Consider the following 22,256-nt stretch of genomic DNA (forward strand, 5'->3'; position numbering starts at 1 on the left):
AGTTTTATATCTCGATATATCTCTTTTGTTATCGGAATAGTAAGGCGAGTGAAATGAGAAGCGAGGCGGACATGATTTGTTATGTATTACAAAATACATGTGAATCACACTAGATACGTGAGTGTGATTTGCGTGTCTCTAGAATACCAGATTAATAGGAGAGTGACGAGGGAAGCGAGGAGGATTTGTCGTGTATTCCAAATATATGTGAGTCCACTTAAATTTAATATATCTAGAACAAATTACACATAGTTTTGACCTTATGTATTTCGAAGTACGTGTATCTGAACATATACGTAGACACATCAAAATCTGATAAAAAGATGCATAATATTGCAAACTATAGTATATCTAAATAAATAAATAACGACTAAACTAATGAGATGCGTGTAAGTTTTCCTAAAATATATGATTACCAGCTTGATTTATTTAAAAATGGATTACATATGAATCGATATATATTATCCATCATAACATATATAGATTACTCATGAGTATCCACTAATTATCGTCCCCTTAAAAGTATATATGCAAGACTTAAAGAGTGTACCATTAAAAAAAAATTACACTTTAAGTTATGTTTAAACATACATTTGGTTTGTCAAATGTCCTTGTGACTTGTGAGTGAACGAATTTAGAAGAAAATTGACTACAACATATAATCAAACAATTATTTAAAAATAAAAAAAAAGAGTTAAAAAACACATAAAAAAAATAAATTGTATATTCAATCAACTCCTTAAATTTCACAAGTGCATGAAAATTTTTCGTTATGAATTTTTAAATTTTGGAATAACATTTAACTGGAAGCTATTAAGCGATGAATTAACTAGAAATTACTAACAAAATTTATAGCTAATTTCATATTTATTAGTAATAGTGAATTGTTACATGTAACCCACCCTCGTCAACCCACTCATCATGAGTTCGGACGAACCTAATAGCATATTGTGTTAGAGAATTATTTTTTTAATATATATTAACTTGTGAATTCCAAAAAAATTAATATAAAATTTTTAAATCTTGACTCTGATTCTAATCGCGTTTTGGTAGAAATACGAAGAGTTGGGTCACGTGAAAGGGAGAAAATGGCATAAATTTATGGGATTATGCCAATGTACGAATCTTTTTTTTAGGAACTTTGAGCATATTCGAGTGTTCCCTTAGTGAATCAACATATAATGATTGATTCATAGTTTTTTGTGGTCCTTTAGTGTAATTTTCGCTTAATTGCACAAAAATCTTCACAAAATGATTAGGTCAGTGTTAACTGTGTTGAAAATCTTACGGAAAATATTTTTATTATAAATATCTTTATGAAATTTATCAAAATTTGAAGCGTGTAGATATAATCCTCGAGGATATTTTATCATTTTCCTAACAATTAGTAGCCGGCCCGTTACACAAATCAAGTTTTTGCATGGATTGCCCCTATTTTAATGATGGTCTTCAAATTATAATTGTCTTTAATTAAGTTTTTGCATGAAATAAGTATTATTAATGTTATTTACTTTTTCAATTTCAATTTGTTTGCCTTACTTTGAATCTGTTTGAAAATTTTTGTATTTCTTTTTAGCAACTCTTTAATTTCAACTTTCCAAATAACATGTTTAAAAATCGATCATGAGATTAAAAAGTTTTCTCTACCTTTTTGAATTAAGTATCAAGTCGAACTACGACAAACAAATTGAAATAACGGAAGTAGTAAACTTGCTATTGGCATATAGTACATGTTTGTGAACTTTATGAAAGATTTTGGTGCAATAGACTTCACATTTTTTGTTCTTTGGACTATGCTATTATCAGGCTTAAAAGCGTATATATCATGTGAACTTGTGTTATGCGTTATAAAGCTCTTTTATTTTCTTCTTATATTCTGATGAGAGATTCGTCTAATGTATCATGTTCACCTTTTTTTAGAAGCTTGTCACTCTAGAAGCCTATGAATTAGTCTCTTTATTTGATCAACCCGCACCGGCCCGTCCTCCGTTATACGCATAATATCAATCACAACCCAAGCTATATGACACATATTTTGCAACTTAAATAAACATTACAAAATCACATTAAGGAAATCAAATATCAACCACGAAATTGAACTCAACAACACCATTATTACAACAATAAAACAACATCCACAAAAAAAGAGTGATGCATGAAAAGAGACAAAAAGGATTATTGAGCAACAAAGAACTGAATCTGAGTGGATCGTGTACCAGTAAAATTAATTAAAGCAAAGGCTTTCACAAATAGCACAATCATCTATAGAGATACTATATTTGAGCTGCAAGTAGCATGGCCATAAGCTAAATAATCATTAGGATAAGGAGATGTTACATAGTAATCATAATTCATAACCTTCATTTGGTGTCTCATTCTTTATTAATGTTACAAGAACATAATATAGACTTTCTTCAAATGGGCCATTTTTGCCATAATACCACCATTGCATATATGGCCCAATAATTTAGCACTTGGAAAATTACAAATATATTTGTGTTGCCAGTAAAAGAGCAGTGCTACTATCTTTGCTTGATACACTTAGATATATATACATGTATTTTTGCCATCAAATACACTAAAATAGTGAGAAAAGCAAGTGAAATTTGTCATGTATCCTGAATACATGCAAATTACATGAGTAGATACACACTAGATACATATGTATCTTGTGTGATTCACGTATATCAACGATTTGTATGTATCCCAAATACATGATTCACTTGGATACAATGTATCTAGAACAAATTACACATAATTTTGACCCTATACATATATCCTGAGATACATGTTTCTTGACACACTAAGATCTAATTTTGCAAATTAAAGTGTATCTAAGTAATTAGTTCCTAAACTAGTGAAATTTTTGTAAATTTCTCTTTAAAAAAATTGATGAATAGTTATTTATATATGAGATACATAAGTTCATATCAGCATGTATCTAATATATGTTACTTTCTTTATCTTAAGAAAAGTGTCAATATCTTTCGATCCGAATTGACGCACGATGAAATGAGACAATAACTAACATCCCCAAAGTGAAGGATTTATGAACTGAATAAAACATAAGTTTGAGACCCACACAACACAAATTATATCCTTAATTTTATGAAAATTTTGTGATACTAACAAAGTGTTTTTATGGGCATACACACAACTTAATCTCATCATCAGTGCCAAGAAAGATGATTAAAGTTTTCTTTAATACAAAACAAAATAGGTAATTATATCAAATTGTCTCAAACTAGACAACCATACACCAGAGATAGAAAATGAAGTGTGTGTTGAGGTTAATTAGAAGAAAGTTTTAACATTTTACCTTATATTATATTTAAGACATTATTTTTTTTCATTGAATATTTACTTTATTATATGCATCTCCTATAATTGAGATATTGTAATCTTTAAAAACTAAACATTAATTTTATCTTAAATTTCTAACATAAAAAATAACTTAAGATATTTATTTTTAAAAAATCACACAAATAATTGGAGACAAAAAAGAGTATAAAAATACACTTCTCATATGAGTTCGGAGTCTAAAGGACAAAAAGAATTGACAAAAATTCCAAACGGGCATATCAATTTTTTTTTAAACTAAAGGGGCAAAATCGCTAGTCGGATAGCGATTTTGTTTTGACTCCGTTATTCCATTTAAACAATCGATACAACTGACCTACCGGCGATTTTGTCCAAAAAAATTTTCATTTGATAGACGAAAATCTCTATCCGTTACAACGTTTTTAGGGTTTTCTCATATATATATATATATATATATATCCTCCTAACTTCTCGTTTCTTTTTGCCTATAACTCCTTGTTATGAAACATGTTTAGACATTACCAACATTATATTGACTGACCATCAATTAATATGGTATGGAAATGTTTTTATTATAATTCGAGTTCTGATTATAAAAATATTTTTGATAGAAATCACTTTTCTTTTAAATATAATTTTATATAATGCAAATTTAAATTAATCAAATTTTCAATATATATATATCGAATATCCAATTAAAACAAAGAAGACATTGTATTGAATGATTTTGAGTAGAGAGTCAGAATTATTATTTTATTTTTATAAAAATTCTAAAACTGCATTGAATTATCAACGCGTGTTTAGCTGTCATTCTAATTTAAGTCTACCTTGTTTCATGCTTAAACATTTACTACTTTTGGTCTTACTTGTATGTCCTTTATATGAAGCTTTGGGACATGAAAATTAATTCTACTTCTTAAATAATGCCTTTGTAGGAACAAATAAAAACCATTTTTTTCGAATTCGAGTCTTTCTGAATACGAAATCGTTTTGGTTAGAGAGCATTTTATCTTTTAATATAAGATCGAATTCAAATTTAGTAAAACTTTAATATAACTATCGAACATCAGGTCAGAAACAAAAAAATAGATCAATTTTGTCCATATTTAAAAGTGAATATATATATATATATCATCTTAAAGAAAGTAGAAAATCATATTTCAAAAAATTTAAAAATGTTGATATTTTTCCTTTTAAAAGTTCGATTCTTCAATTCGGTTCGATGTATTATGAATGTTGACAAGAGTGACGACATATATAATTAAGTATATTAAAATATAATTTTCTTCAAATAATTTAAACTTTTTAGATGATATATTCAAGATATTCATTAAGATTCTTGAGGATTTATGATTGTCCTTTATGTTAAACAAGGAAATAATTGTTTGTTTTTTGTTTAATAGAAAACTTTTCTTTTATTAGGGGGAATATTATACAAAATCCAACAAAAAAATCTCAAACATTAATAATAAATTAAATAGTTCTTACTTATCCAACTAACAAGACAAGAATAGGGTAATTAATTTCCCAATAAGTAAGTAATTATTTGGTATTCATGTGAACTTTAGGGTAAAAATGTATTTTTTTTAGATGGGGTAGTGTGGATCCTAAAATATTTGGTAAGAATATCTAGAGTAAGCTACTTGAATGGGTTTGCAAAATATAATTAAAGGTTTAAAATTTAAATTTTAAAGTACTACTCTCTCTGTTTTACAAAAAATAATCTAATTTAATTTGATACGAAATTTAAAAAAATAAAGACTTTTGCTCATCTGATCCTAAACTGAAGTTATATCAAATGTATAAAATTATCCTTTAATCATGTGGCCTTAAATATGTCACGTGGAAAGTTGTTACCAAAAAAAGAAAGAGATCATTTTTTTAAAACAAACTAAAAAAGAAAAACGTCATTCTTTTTTAAATAAAAAAATATTTTTTTTTTAAAACTTCTTAATAAAAATTTCGAATTCGTCACAAAAGAAATACTAAATCGCGATCCATATTTTTCCATTTAAAAAATTGAAACTTATAGCGTAGACAACGGCTATTAATAATGGACAGTCCCACCCCGCTTCAATGCACTCACTATATATAGTATTAATAAGAATCCAACCACTCTGATATACACATAAAACAACTTATTTTATTAGAGTTCGAGATATTTTTTTAACGTCTTAATTTATGTGATATATTTTTAATTTTTTAATATTATGTAAATATTAAATATCAATTTTTTTTAAATTTAGTGCTTTTTATCATTTATCTTTGAATTATCGATAATCTTAAAAACACTCCTTTAATTGGTTGAATGAACTTTAATACATCGTTAATCTGTCACATGACATATCTAGTGGTCTCAAATTCTTATAGGAGCATGAAACTCTTAGGAAAAAAAATCGCGAAAAAAGTATTAAGAACACCCCTAAACTTGACGAGAATTCAGAGAATGTACTTCACTCAAGTTACAAGATCATATGTGTATTTAAGTTCAGTTAGTCCAGTTAAAAAATGTGTTTAAGATTATCAATTCTCCCAGACATAAAACTAATACACCGCTAACAGTCCAGAAATGAAACTAACCATTACTTTTGTCTATAAATTATCGACAATCTTAAAAACAATTTTTTACTTGACTGAATGAACTTCATCACATCTTTAATCTACCACATGACACATCAACTCGTCTCAAACTCTTGTACGAGAATAAAACTATTGATTAAAAAAATCGATGAAAAATACTGAAAACACGAGAGTTCAGAGAATGTACGTATTTTATTCAAGTTGCAATATCAAATGCATATTTAAATTTAATCAGTCAAATAAAAATATATTTAAAACCACATAATAACTTAAAAACGAACTAATAATTCACGTATTAAAATTTATTTTTACCAAGCACAAGCAGCCAAAAATACATATATAAAAAGCATAGTTAGAAGCAAATAAGTTGGTGCAGAGTTCGAAGCTTCATAAAATCAGAAAAATAAAAATAAAAATACATAATAATAAGATATAAATAAGAAGGTTCCCTTGATTCAAGGGTCAAGATCCTTTTTTCTCTCCATGTGACTTATACCATAAGATAAGGAGATCACAAACACTATTATTTTTTATTTTCATATAGAATATATCAAGTCCAATCAAATATTCTAAAACATCTCTTCTCAAATTCTTATCAAGTATTGTTTCAAACAACTTATATGACATTAATATTAGTAAACTCAAAGTTACGCTTTTGAGTTTTTCATGACTAAAGTCAAACAGTTTAAGTAAAAGCACATGAAATGTCAGTTCAAGAGAAAAGAAGAAGAAGAGGAAGAATCGAAGTTATTATTCAAGCATGGACTATAATGTTGATGTTTACACAGTTATGTGTATCGTCAACGATTGCCCATTCTTCAAACGCTATACCAAGAAAACTCGGATTTTTTCATGGAGTTACTACGGTAACTTTCGCGGATCATAATGTTGAAACAAAGGAAAAAAGTAACAGAGGTAACAAATTGTATGATGAAGACAAGAGATTAGTTCATACAGGTCCAAATCCTCTTCATAACTAGTATAGTTTACTACTATTACTACTAATAGGAGTTTTGCTACTATTCGATTTTTCTAAACGTTAGATTATCTGTATCACACTTGTTAAAGGTCTGTTAAAGCGATATGCTCTGAGTATCGATTCAACGGGCCTTTTATTCTATTTTTTCTTTTTCTTGCTATGTATTGGAATTAATAGTAGCAAAGCTTTTACTAGTAGAAGTTTCATTGTTCAATGTAGAGGTTTCATTTCATAAATTTTACTTCGTGTGTCTCGTACAATTGACATTAATTATTATATGATTATGGACGGCTTTAGGGGAACGAGGGGTTCATCTAAATTATCGATTTTGAACACGTTGAATTATAAGATTAGAAACTACTTAGTAGTTGAAAAAGTTAAAAATTTGTCTTTGAAATTTTTATTGATAAAAATCTTAAATTCGTCTCTGTATAATAGCATTTTTTGTTTGTTTCACAGGTTGATGGACCCAAATCTTATGCTTTTCATTTCAATAAAAATAAATAAATTGAATGCTACAAAGTTCCTTCAAGTGGTAGTCGCTAAATAACTCGTAACTAACAAAAAAAAAATTTAATACTTTATTATTAAATAAAATTAATTATGTATCTATATAATTTGTATTATTATTTTTTTTATTTGAATTATTAATTTGTGAGACAACACGAACCCTCACGCAACTAATATAAATTAGGTGAGACACAAAATAAATTATTTCAGAAGCATAGGGCAGAGAGCACACAAGTAAAGTCAATAGGAAAAATAGAATTGAATGAGGGTTAAAATGTCTTGTTTTTTTTACTCTTATAATTATTATTATTATTATTAGGTAAATAATTATTTCTGACTTCTTTTTATTTTCTGTACCTTCTGATTTTTTTTAAAAAAGTGACTGTTGATATATTAAATGTAGTAGTTACTACTACTGAATACTTCTACTTTTTGTTGATTCTTTTATCTTTGTCCAGCCATTTGGTCACAGATTCACAGTAAATACAATTCTCTTTTCAGTGTTTAAGCACTGCCATATTTTTGATAGAATAATATAGAAATATACTAACTCCAACAAATTAAAGTCAATTGTATGTATTAACTATAGTAGCAAGAAATTTGCTAAGGGGTCCTAGTGCAAGGAGTTAGTTGACTTATTGTCGGGGCAGAGTCAGATAAGAACGAGGGGTTCATCTGAATTCATAATATTTTATTTATATAGTTGACGAAGGAAAATCTACCTTCAAAGGTATTTGACCTTGAATCTTAGGGTATGTTGTTCGTGATGTTGGACTTTAATAACAGTTGTTGCGTCTTAAATATAAGAATGAGGGGTTCATTTGAATTCATAATATTTTATTTGTATAATTGACGAAGGAAAATCTACCTTCAAAGGTATTTGACCTTGAGTCTTAGGGTATGTTGTTCGTGATGTTGAACTTTAATAACAGTTGTTGCGTCTTAAATATAAGAAATTGTTTGTTTTTCGCTTTCGATCGCCTTATCGTCAAGATGAAAATAAAGGATCAAGGTTCAAAATTTAAGTAATAGAGTATTCCGTATCTGTATTGATGGAAGATAGAAAATATTCGAATGAAGCTATATCGATTAATTATATTAAAACACCATAATATACTATTAATACCTTCTTTTTAAATAATTAATACGTAACGTCATCTTCAATAGGAAATTATAGTAACTCCAAAGATATTTTTAAACTAAGCTATTAACGATAAGAATATTTATAGACCAAACTAGTAACTTTTGACATTTTTGTTCAGTTTCATATATGGCACACAATAATTTTTTTGATCTTTTTCTATGAATTAAATAATCTATTTTTCAAAAGTGTGATTGGACTTGTATAAGTTTCAGAATAGAAATAGAAGGTTGCCTTGGTTTCTTAATTCTTATATGTACTATATAGAGTATTTAATTTGCAAATAATTACTAAATAATACTTATGTTTATTAAAGCCCATAAAAGGGAAACAACAGTATAGTAAGATGTGAAAAACCTATTAAGTGATGTTAGGGTGATTCTTTTTTTTTTTTAATAGAACATTTATCGAGAAAATTTTTATTATCCCACATATATAGGGGTAATATTTTTAATTGATATATCTTTTTTTCGATCATTATTTGAGTGTTACATTGAATATATTGTTATCGTTATTAAATTTTTTACTCCTTTATCAAAAAAGTATATATAATTTAAGTAAATATTATAATGGTCGAAGTCGAAGACGGTTGCACTGATAATGGCTATGGAGGGTTGTGGGTTGAAAGAAAGGGGGGGGGGGTGGAAGGTGGTGGAGAGGGATAGTGGAGATGTCAAACGAGCGAGTTGATCTGAATTTGAATGAGTTAAAATGAATTGAGTTAGTAAATTTTTTTCGAAAGTTATGAAGTTACTTGGCCTAAAATGTGGGTCACACGAAAGTGCCCAGTTCTTATTTTTTTTAACGGGAAATTTTTTAAAATGTTAATATTTTAGTATTTAATAGGACCCCTTAATCACGTTTTCAATTAATCACCTTATTTTTTTTCTTTTATACTCCTTTTGTTCCTTTTTAGTTGTCATGTATATTAAAATACTTGTCCCAAAATAGTTATCAATTTAAACAATCTAGAGAAAATTAATTATCTTTTTCCAAATTTACCCTTAACATGAATTATTCTAGAATTAAGAGACACATGCATAAATTAACACTAAAAAATTAATAAGGAATATATTAATCAAAGAATTCAATTTCCTAAAGAAAGAATGCTCTCTAAAATTATTTTGATCAATTACATGTGAGAAAATTGAAAAAACAAAAAAAATAACACCAAAATTTAACACATTGTATTAAAAACACAATTAGCCGTCATAAAACATTTTGAATTACTGATCCCCAATATCTATCATTTTAACGAGAAAACTTTATTTCAAAATATTGAAATCTTAAAAAATAATCGATTAAATAAATATTTTTTCCAAAATAATAGTATGCTTTTTTAAAGGATATCAAATAGTTTAGAAAGACAAATATTTTCTCCCTAATAGTTATCTATTATACTAAAAAATAGTTGTCCAATAATATTTGTCAATTTAAAAAATTAAGTTATAATTTATATTTTATGTCTATTTTACCCTTATTATTGAATATTAATTATTATCTAACACATTTTTTAAAGAATTAAATTTAATAAAATTAAAGAATAAAATAATAACATATTTATATTATTTATCATTTTTTAAAAATGTGACAAGTCAATAGTGGACAACTGTCGAACGAATAAACTAATATGAATAGGTTAGAATGTTAATCTAAGACATAAACAAAGTGTTTTTCTTTTTAATAAAAGTGGGGTTTGTTAAGTGAGATTCTACAAACTTTAATTATTGTATTGGGAAGTGATATTTGGATTGACTATTCCTAGAATTAGCATAGTGTTTTAAAATTATTTTTAAGTACATATATTATAGGGCAAACCAACATGCATATATTTATAGTCAATGTTTATTATGGACACTGCAACCCAAAAACATATTAATTGCACAACTATTATATTAACATTATATTGTGTTCTACTAGTACATTTGCTATTGGCAAGTCATTTGGTCCATAAGATTCCTTTCAACACAACTTTTATTATTTTAAAATAAGAATTAACATTTCTATATTATATTTCAAAATATAGTTCTAAGAAATTAATAAATAGTTTTCTTTCTTTTGAGATTGGAAGGCTCAATTAATGCATAGTTGAGAGCTAGCAAGAATGTGTTTTGAGTCAATCAAGTAATTACTTTCGTTTGTCATAGTTTCTATTTTTAGAGTTAAACTATAAAAAATTTGATTAATATTTTAAAATATATTTTTTCATCGTATTAATATGCAAAAAAATTGTAATTTATAGTACTTATCATATAGTTTTAGAATATCTAATTCTTTTGTTTAAAATATCGAATTAATGTGATCTAATTTACTTTTGAAAATTAGTCAAATTGACATTCGATAAGCGTAACATGACAAACAATTCGGACGGAGGGAGTATAACTTATACTTTTTATTTTTTTCTCCTTTTCTCTATTATTTGTTTATTTTAAAATTTATATATTTCTTAAGAAAATAATTAAATATAATATTTATATTGATTGAGGTATAATCTTAAATTTTGAGAAAAAATAATTAATATTAAGAGTAAAATATTAATAAATATGTTTTACTCTTCATACGCGAAGAATGACAAATAAAAACAAATATCTATTTTTAGTATAAATGACAAATAATAACAAAAAAAAAATATTAATTAATTACGCAACATTTTAAATTACAAAATCAAATACGATATTGATTTCATATATAAATGACTTATCATATAATAAATATCAAACATAATATTACTCATAAAAATTTTTAAAAAAATTCTTTTTAAGCAGAATGATATTTTATTTTTTTAACATTTTTATTCTTTTAACCTTTAATACTTTCTAATTAAAAAATAGAAAAAGAATCAATATACGTTAAAATAAAAAAAATATATATCATAATTTTTTTAAATTTCTAACCAAATTCATTATCCAAAATTTAATACTTATATAACTCATCTCTAAATCAGCTACGCTCGATTCCTTAGGTGAATTTTTTTCAATACTACCACATTGTACTTTTTCACTTGCAAAGTGAATAGTGGACATAGTTTAGCTAGATTAGAAGATCCAATTTTTTAATATATAATTTAATAATTAATACTGTGCATCTTTTACTAGTTGTCCCTAAAAAGTTGAGCAAAAATATTTCAAATAAAGTTTTGTTTTTTCAATGTGTGTTCTCAAGGTGAGATATCTAAAAAGAAGATATAGAAACTTCTTGGGTGAGTTTCACCAAAACTCTTAAATATAAAATTACCCAAAAATTAGTTGGAGAAAATCAAAGCCCAATTCTCAAAATAATAAATAATTAATTGTTTTGCATAATCCAAAAGATTCTTGAATAAAGAGAGGAAAGAAAAAGGTTTATCTCTTTTCTTGAACTATAAAAGGTATATGTTTTTCCCATGAAATGAATGTTTGCCTCAAAGACACTAGTAGAAACTATTAATGAAAGTTTATTATATATTTTTTTATTTTGTAATTAAAAGGTATTAAAATTAAAAAGATATTTTTTTAAAAAAAGAAAATAATATAGGTAAAATATCTAATTAAAAGAATTTTTCCTATAATTTAATTATTAATTTATACTTATTATTGACTATAGTCATTTCTATTTTTTTTACAAAAGATTAAATTTATTATATTTAAAAAGTGATAAATATAATTATGATTATATTTATTGGAGAATATATCAGATCAATACTGAACAATAAAGAAGAATACAAGAATTACTTTTTTTATTGACTTTTAATTTTTACTCTCTATATATATATATATGAAAATTGATGATGAGTTACAATGTTTTTATTTTTTTAAAAAAAACTTGTCTAAAAAGAAAAGAATCAATATATTCACTATGAAAATTACTTTTTTGGTCTAAAACTAATAATAGGAATACTTCTTGACTAAAGTACCAATGATAAAAATATTTTTAATCAAACTATTAACATATGATTCCATTTCGTATAATTTAAAAATGCATTTTATCCTTTTTTTTTCTGTAAAACTCTTTTTTGCACGTCTGATTATGTAGTTAACCAATAGCTTTACAATCTTACAATTTCATTTTTTTTCGGTGGCATATTCTGATTTTAAATTTTTCATTCATTATTCAAAGTTTCGCATTAAAGTTCCAATTAAATCTAAAATGCATATTATAAGATTCATTTAAAGATAACGCTCTCAACATATTTTTTCTATACCCAAGATTTTGTGTGGCATATTCAAATTTGTCATTACATATAGCATTTTAGGCTTTTAATTTGTACACATTAGGTTACTCAAAGTAACAATAGATCATTTTATGACAATATCACATGCCAATCTTTATACCACAAAGTGGAAAATTATAATGGAGGTGAAATTTAAGGTCCTACATAATTTAATTAGGACTCTGAAAAAGGTAGGGGTAAAATTTATTTCAATATCAACCACACAAATTAAGAAATTATTCTAATAATAATGTTGATAAATCAAGATTCCATTATGTATTTTTAGTTTATTTCTATGGTATAATATAAAGCAGTCAAATTAATATTTAAATTCTATGAATTCAATCTTTAAGATTTTTATTTTTAATACAAGCAGACAAAGAGGTGAATCATCAAATCTTAAACTAGATTATTTCGATATCCCAATCTTTTATCGATTTATTTTGTTGCTAAAATGATAGTACTGCCTACCTAAACAAAGGCATGATAAGTTTATCGAACCTTTGGCTTCTCGCCTTGAGATACCTAACTTCACCATTTTAAGATCTTTAAGTTTATCGAACCTAAAATTTGTTGCACCCCGAATTCAAATTAGTCAAAATAGTTTGTAATGCAATATAAAATACTTGTATTTCTGGTTTTGATAAATGTTTAGAATCGTAAACCTAATATTTTAAGAAAAATTAGGAAAAATACTTTTAAATGAAATATAAATGTTAACTTTGTTTGATTTGCATATAATAGTGAGATTCTAGGTTAGAATTTTTATTACTCGGGGGAAATGTATTAAGTATCCCTGAAAGTCTATCCGATGATAGTCCTTAAATTTACTTTCAAGAAAAAACAATTAGAGATATTTTTGTTCATTTTTCTTGCTAGAAAATGATCTAATGAAGAAAAGTTTTTATTTGTTTTGAGAAAAAAGAAATACACAAGGTATATAAGATGTATCCTGACTAGATACAAAGCTATTTAATAGTAAATTAGTAATTATATAAAGTAAAAGTATAAACATTTAAAATGCATGAAAGTTTTTTGATCCTATATATTTGAAAAATATGCATATCATGAAAGTTTTTTGATCCTATATATTAGAAAAATATACATATATGATGTATGTTTAAGATTGTATAAAGTTTATGATCTTATATGCTTAAATAAAACATTCTAAAAATTAAGAAATGAATAAGAAAAATATTTGAACAATTATTTTTCGGCAAAAATTCAAATTTTTTAATAAATTTGGGCCTTGTTAGGAAATTTCCAATGGGCCTAATCACTTGATCCACTAGTTAATATCTTTATGAAAATAAAGGCGTTGACATGAACACGTGGATATACTAGGTGATATATGATTAGGAAGGAAAATATTCATGACAAGATATGAGTGACCAATGTGGTGGATACGATGCGAGAGGTGAAAATGAGGTGTTTCGAAAATGTGATGAGGAGACGAACACGTGTTTCGACGAGGATGGTGAGGATTTAGCGATGATTAGTCTAAGGAGAGTTAGAAGTAGTTGAAAAACTATTAGAGAGAGGTGATTAACCAGGACATGACACAAACTACAACTTACTAAGAATATGAGAAGGATATAAAGGTCGAGGATTATAATAGAAATTTAGTAGTTACGTAGTCGAGTTTCCTTTATCAGTAGTACACTCTTACTACCTTCGTGCTACAACTATACACTTGTAGTATCATCTATTTGGATTGACTTATTTAATTGTTGTTAAGCTAAAATAACTCTTAAACGTTTTTAAAGCATTGAAATAATTCTATAAAGTGCTTATAAGCCTCTGATTTCAAACTAAAATCATAAAAATAAGCCAATTTACTTTTAAGTTTTTTAAATTTTAGCTTATAAGTCAAAAGGTAAAAGTCAATTCGAACTGGGCTTAATCCTCGACCCACCTATATTTTTAATTCTCTGTATCTTGGAGAGTCACATTAAACCTAGTTGAATAGACATATTATTAAAAATTATAAGAAAAGCAGATACGATACATTAAAAAAAAGATAATTTTGGCCAAGAAAATTTAGTCATAGAAACCAAAGATTTTGCTGTTTTTATATCGTTGTCCACAAGATCTTCTTTTTGATAACTCACAAATAATAAGATTTCGTTCAAATCTTATAAATTCGGAATGTCGGACGGTTTAGTTATAATAAAAAAATTATATCATCTTAATGTTTCAGATATTTTATAATATATAATTAAAATTAGATTTTTTAAAATTAGGTTAAATACATAAACAGATTTCTAAATTTGTCGGGTTTTTTCTCTCAGGTATCTCAACTATGTCATTTTCATATTGAATCATTGAACCACCCATAATTTGTTCCGTTTAAACAAACACGGTTGTCTGATGTGGAACCAGATTTGTGAGGGGTATTGATAGAGGATGCATATGTTGTTCAAGAACACGTTAGTACAATGTATGAGAATAATTGTGTTTTACTTTAGTCGTTTAAACACATTAGAAAATAAATTAGACTAATGCGGATTGTCTTCATTCCTTCAATCAAAATCATTACAATTCAAACACAATTGAAGGCATTTACAATAGAAAATCCGATCAAAATCAATCAACAGTGTTTTAAAGGAACAAATTATGGTTGGTTTAATGATTAAATAGGAAAATGACGTAGTTGAGATACCTAAGGAAAAAAAGTCAACAAGTTTAGGGATCTCTTTATGTATTTGGCCATTTATCTAAATCATATTGATTTTTCTTTAAGATTGGTACAGTTCGGTTAATTTTTTTACTTTTAAATATCACCTCAAAATATATTATTATTAAAATATTTAGTACTGATTTCATTCGCAAGTATGTTCTTGAAAAAACACTTCAAATTTTCACCAAAATGTCAATAATGTAAAATCTTATTACCGTATTGTTTGATTTTAAACATTTAATTGAAGTGCTTGCATACACGATTTTCGTCCTTAAAACTAGGAAAAAAAGAATTACAAATAATATTTCAAAATAAATTAAATTTATCATCCCTTATATTATTGAATAAAAAGTTATCATATATTTTTCATTTAAAAATACCCTCAAACTATATTTAAATTACTACAACAAAAATAACTTTTAGCGGCATTAAATATTGACATTAATAAAAAATGCTAAAACCTTTACCGGCATTAGTTAAGTGTCATTAGAACCAATGTTACTAAAGGTTTAAGGACATATACGATAACTGCCGCTAAAAATAAATATTTAGCGATAATTAATTCTTAATTGTCGCTAATGATATTTTTATTGCGGTTGAATGTATCAAAAATACCTTTTCTTCACACGATTATTTCAAGAAAAAAAGGGTTGATGCCCCTTGAATTATTTAAAATGGGACAATTTTGTCATCCATTTTAAAGTTATAGCATACATGCTCTTAATTTTAGAGATTTGAGTAAAATTTATTTAGGAGGTTATTAGACTAATCTAACTATTTTTATATGAAAATTTTGTATACAATGTCAATTTTATGAAATATGAAAATTAATTTATCAAGATTAATATTTCAACTAAATATTTATTTAACTTTTTTCTTTTCAAAATTAATATGCTTGCACTTGACTGAAATTTGAGATGATTTAAAGTTGAAATAAATAAATATCAAAATATAATTGAAATTGATTTTTTTTCATATTTTTCTTAGAGTTAAGGACAGTGTATTTTTATACATAATCATAACAAAAAAATAAATTTGATTAGTTAAGCTTTGTCCCCCACTTAACTCATAATGACATGAAAAGACAATTTTAATTTAGTGTTTGGCTTTATTAAGAGCGTGACTTAGTATTAACTTATTCATAAGTTGACTATAAGTATTTTCATAAATCTAAATTTCATTTATGATGAGTTTATAATAGTAGAAGACTTATCACTATTAAAAATAATAATATCATTAGCATATACATGATAATTGATGACGGGACTCTATATTAGGGGCATATAAAAAAAAATACAAAATCACTATGATTGAGTAAATTATTAATAGAGGGGATTATTTTATATATGAGCAAATATGATGTGATTATCTTCCCAAAGTTTTAACTTATTGAGCAAGTGAATATTTAATTTACTTATATTTTTGGAAAATTTAACGAAGTAATTTATTTTTTTGAAATTAATTTCAGTTAAAAATTTATCAATCGATCATATTATTTATTAAAAATTAAAATCAAACGATAAATTTTGAGCGGAGTCCCTCTTCTTGTCTTTTCTATAGCTAAAAAAAGAGTTTCTATTTAGAAGTACAAAAAAAATCTCATCTTCACCATCAATTAGGAAGAAATAACCTTTATTTTCCCTCTATTTTTCGATTTATATTACATTAATCTTTTCTATTTTTATTTTTCTATGATTTTTATCCTTTGAAACATTTTTAGTATTGAGTTATAAACCTTTATCTTTTTAGTATTTCTTTATAAAATAAATAATTGTACACGTAATTAATGAGTTGACAGCTAGCACTAAACTTTCATAATATCATTACGCCACGAAAAATAATCTTTAGTGAAAATTAATTAACAGTAATAATTTAATTATTCTTTAGTATATTTTTTTAGACAAGTAAAACTTTTATAAATATTTCTAAAATCTATAATGACATTCGATTCAATAACAATTTACTAATATAGATAAAAATTTTAATACTTTTTATTAATATGCATATTAATTATTGTTAAAAGTGATTTTGTAATGCATGTCGTAGTCTTCATGTATTTTATAAATATAAATAATGTAATTTGAAGGCGTTTAACCATGATTTTTTTTTGAAGTTGAACTAAAAATTATGCTTAATCATTAAATTCAGAAATTTATTTAACTTGAAGTTGAATTTTATATTTTTCTAAGAATTTTTAAAAATAACAAAAAAGTATTTTTAATTTTTTCTCTCCAAATTACTCAAAAAAGTCAATATACTCAAGTCATATTCATAGCCAAACCCAACTCTAAGTTTTAAACATTATTTTTTATTTTAAAAACAAAAACAAACTTTTTTCACATTTTATTATAATGAATACATGATCAAACATTCATTTATAATTTCTTTTGGTACAACTAATAATTGAAAGACAACACAATTGTATTTTAAGTTACCAAAAACACAAAAAAATCTATTGGCATACTATTTCTCAACATCTAGAAAAAAAAGAGATATTGTTTTGGACGTAAGAAAAAGTCCATAGATTATATTTTAGACCATAATTTTCTAAATATGTGTATGAATATAAACGACGAACGTTGATTGAAATCATAAATATAGATTCAATTGTTAGTTTGAAATATAACGACACTTATACATATTTTTCTATCATAATTTAAAAAATTTAAATCGTGATGACAACCACTTAATATCTACGTCTAGGATTATTTTCTTTTTTGTAATATTTACATGATATAATTTCCCGATTTTATCTTCAGTATTTTTTAATTAAAAATAAGTTGAGTGGTTAGAATTTCTTTATGAAATAACTGAGTAATTTTGATCTTTTAAATTTGTTAAAAACTAAATAAATACGTTTGATCATTTTTTCAGTCGAGCTTTAAATCTACTATAAAAAAAAAGAAAAAGAAGGAAAAACAAGATAATTATTTTTTTAATCATTTTTTTAAGTAATGCCTAACAACCTAACCTAAATTTCCATGATCTGTCGTGGATCATGTTTTATAATATTTATATAATAAAATTTTTGGTGTAGCAAATTGAAATCTATATAAGGACACTACCATTTGTAATAATTTTATCATCACTTTCTTTCAAAACTTTTTGTTAAACCAAAAAAATAAAATAAATATGGGTCTGAAGGGCAAGTTGATTTCTTCAGTTGAGGTGAAGTGTGGAGGACATTCGGTTCACGATATTTTTCATGCCAAAACTCATCATATATCCAACATAAGCCCTAGTAAGGTAAAAAATTTTGAGATTCACGAAGGTGAAACAATAGAGGTTGGTGCAATTGTTGAATGGACATATAACGATGGTAACATATACACATTTCCCCTCTCTCTACATATGAATTAATCTATATAAGATCATATTACTTGCTCCAAAAGCTTATGTACATTTATTGTTGAATGCCTTGAATCGGACCCGTTACAACAGAAAGGACGGGGGTCTCGCTGTATTGGGCCCTTATACAATGTTGTTGTATTGGGCCCTTAATTATCTGTCAATTCTGTATTTTGGGCCCAAGCCTGTTAGGGCGTAGCTTAGCACTATATATAGAATTAGACGCTATGGCAAACCCTATTCTGTATTCTGTTTTTGCCTCTCCATAATAAAACTGCTCCCTCTCTTCCCCGTGGACGTAGCCAATTTATTGGTGAAGCACGTAAATCTGTTGTCTTGTTTTTCGCGTTTATATTTTCTCGTATTATCTCGAATTCCGTACAACATTTATCCCTTATATTTTCGATTTTATTGATTGTAGATGGAAAAGATAAGACGGCAAAGCAAGTGATTGAAGCAGTCGATCATGAAACTAAAACAATTACTTGGAAAATAATAGGTGGAGATCTGTTAGAGTTGTACGATTCCTTCACTATTATCACATCATGTGATCATCATTGGACTACATGGACATTTTTGTACGAGAAAAAAACTGAAGACACACCAGAACCTCTCGTTCTCTTGGCTTATGTCCTTCATGTGACAAAAGAAATTGAGAATCACCTTCTTAAGCAATAAAAAAATCGATGCTATTCAATGGCTCATAGCAATATTTATACATATATGCAAAGTATATATATGTATATTTACACACGTATATGTGTGTTTGTGTGTGATACTGGCTAGCTAGTTCTATCTAGCTAGCTATAGTGTGTGAAATAAATAACATTGTGTTTAAAGAATATATTACTTTTATGTTCCTTTTCCTTCAAGGGATGTATTTTCAATGTTCAAAGATATGGAAAATATCATTAAAATTCACCTATATCAAAAACGATATATTTAAGGGCAACTTTCACATATAGCAAATAAAAAATTCATATTTGTATGCTATAGTAAAGTTTGCATAATTGCGTTCCATAACAAACATAGAAACTGTATAATTCGCTATACATATACAGTTGAAGCAAATTATATAAAACGAAGTGTATAAAACAAGAAAGAGAAAGACACTTGGGCAGAGAACTGTATAAAAACGAAGTGTATAAAATGAATTGTATTATTATAAGTGTATAGAACGATTACATACAATTTGAATTTGTATAAAATGAGAAAGAGAGAAAGACAAAAGAGACTTGACAATGAATATACAATTGAATCGAATTGTATAAAACGAGAAAGAGAGAAATTAGATACAATTTGAAAATTATATAAAACGAGAAAGAGAGAAAGGCAAAAGAAACTGGGCAGGGGAGTATTTTTATTGTATAATTGTAAGTGTATAGGACGAAAATATATGTACTTGCATATGTATATACAATTTTCTCACGCTTTATACAAACAAAAACGCAATTTATAAATTTCGCTTCTGTTTGTATAGGTGAGAAAGGCGAGGGTGGCGAGCGAGATTTGGGAGAGCGGCGAGCAAGATCTGGAAGAGGGGAGAGAGGGGAACAAAAGTATATGTATTAATACAATTTTCTCTGCTTTATACAATTAGAAACAATTTTTATACACTTGTGTTTGTATAAAAAGTGAGGAAGCGAGCGAGAGAATGGAGGAGAGTGGCGAGCGAGATATTTGGGAAAGAGGCGCCTGACAATTTTTTGTAAACGTTTGCTATGGAGCACAATTAAATCAAACCCTAGCTACTCCATTTATTTTAGGTTATTAGTTTGCTATTATATACAATTTTCCCTATATTTAATAATATGCTCTATTATAAGATGGACACTAACATTTATTATATGTTCCTTCTATAGTATTAACTATTACGTAATAGTTGATATCGATTATCTTGTGTATTACATTTTTATTCTGCACCGGTGAAATTAGAAATTTCGTTAAGGATGTTTGAGATTTAATATATAGATGTGAAAAATATTTTGTGATCAATATAATTGGTACAATTTTCTATATACATGATATAATTTTTCGTTAAAAATTAACCTAACCACCTTAAGCTATATATAACTATGCCACCGTCACCACTGCCACCACCAATTGTTATTTGTTTTAAAACAATAGAAAAATACAAGGTTATGGAAAATAAATGAGTGTTGAAAATACTCTTTTTTATTTATAATTTCTGAAATAGCATATAAAGGAGAACAATATGGGACAAAGGATTAATTATATAATTATTATTATTGAGATTAGATTAGTTAATTAAATATTTTCTAGTTAATTAATTCTCAATTAGTTAGTTAGTTAGCCTAGTTAGTTATTTTGTTGTTAGTGACAGCTGGATTATTGTTACAAATTTTATTCTGTTTTGTATAAAGCTTGTACAGTCACATTGGAATCAATACAATTTTGATTTTCCCCAACTGCATTGCTCTTCTTCTTCTCCAACTGCATCCTTATGGATTCTGTTTCTGCATTGCTCTTCTTCTTCTCCAACTGCATCCTTATGGATTCTAGTTTGTTCATGTGAGCATTGATGTTAACATGGTATCAGAGCACAGCTTACTTTGATAGGTATTGTCTGTGATTCTTCTTTTCTTCTTCTTCTGTTTCTATCGAAATTTAGAAATTGCTCTCTGATTCTCTTCTCCTTACTCTGTTTCTATCAAATTCTGGAAATTGTTCTTCGATTCAAGCAATTTGAGATTGTATCGATTTTTCATTCCTTTCTGATAGAAGTGTTGAAATACGTATATTCAATTGATCTAAGATGACAACTGAAACTGTTGAACAATCAAATGGTACTGGTAGAACAACTAATAGTACTGGGAGTGAAGAAATTAGTTCTTCTTTGTACATGCATCCATCGGATAATCCAGGTGCATCTTTAGTGCAAGTTCCTTTCGATGGAACAGGATACAAATCATGGAGGAGAAGTGTTTACAGATCTCTTTCAGTTAAGAACAAGTTAGGCTTTATCAATGGAGAATGTAAGAAACCAGATCCAGGAACATTGCAATATCGTCAATGGGAAAGGTGTGATAACATAGTGACATCATGGATTCTAAATTCACTAGCAAAAGAAATTTCTGATAGTGTGGAGTATGTGAGTGATTCGTTTGAGTTGTGGAAGGAATTGGAGGATCGATATGATCAGACGAATGGAGCAAAACTCTACCAAGTTCAACGGGAGATAAATGATCTATCTCAAGGAAGTTTAGATATCACAACATACTATACAAGGATGAAAAGATTGTGGGAGGAATTGAGTATTCTTCATGTGAAGATTCAATGTAGTTGCAACTGTGTTTGTGGAGCTAAGGAAAATTCTTATAAAGCAGAACAGGACAGGAGATTGATTCAGTTTCTTATGGGATTGAATGAGGTGTATACTGCGATTCGAGGAAGCATTCTCATGATGAATCCTTTGCCATCACTTGCACAAGCATTCTCATTGTTAGTGCAGGATGAAAAACAAAGGGAAATCAAGCCCAACAATCAA

The 22,256-nt window shown here is 26.8% G+C and overlaps 1 protein-coding gene across 1 annotated transcript; it reads left to right on the top strand.

The window, feature by feature from the left end:
- The first annotated feature begins 18,506 nt into the window (after positions 1–18,506).
- Positions 18,507–19,673, top strand: LOC107016222 (kirola-like). The gene is made up of 2 exons (XM_015216714.2): positions 18,507–18,719; positions 19,170–19,673. Exons 1-2 carry the CDS (start codon positions 18,533–18,535, stop codon positions 19,424–19,426), a joined length of 444 nt encoding a protein of 147 aa, XP_015072200.1. The 5' UTR covers positions 18,507–18,532; the 3' UTR covers positions 19,427–19,673.
- The last annotated feature ends 2,583 nt before the right edge of the window (positions 19,674–22,256 follow it).

Source organism: Solanum pennellii, chromosome 4 (assembly GCF_001406875.1).
Source record: "Solanum pennellii chromosome 4, SPENNV200".
NCBI lineage: Eukaryota > Viridiplantae > Streptophyta > Magnoliopsida > Solanales > Solanaceae > Solanum > Solanum pennellii.

What these genes read in the sequence shown, in the direction of transcription:
- LOC107016222 (XM_015216714.2), top strand. Translation starts at nt 18,533, where the DNA reads ATGGGTCTGAAGGGCAAGTTGATTTCTTCAGTTGAGGTGAAGTGTGGA. An exon ending in TGAATGGACATATAACGATG is followed by an intron (nt 18,720 to 19,169) that starts GTAACATATACA and finishes TATTGATTGTAG; the next exon opens with ATGGAAAAGATAAGACGGCA.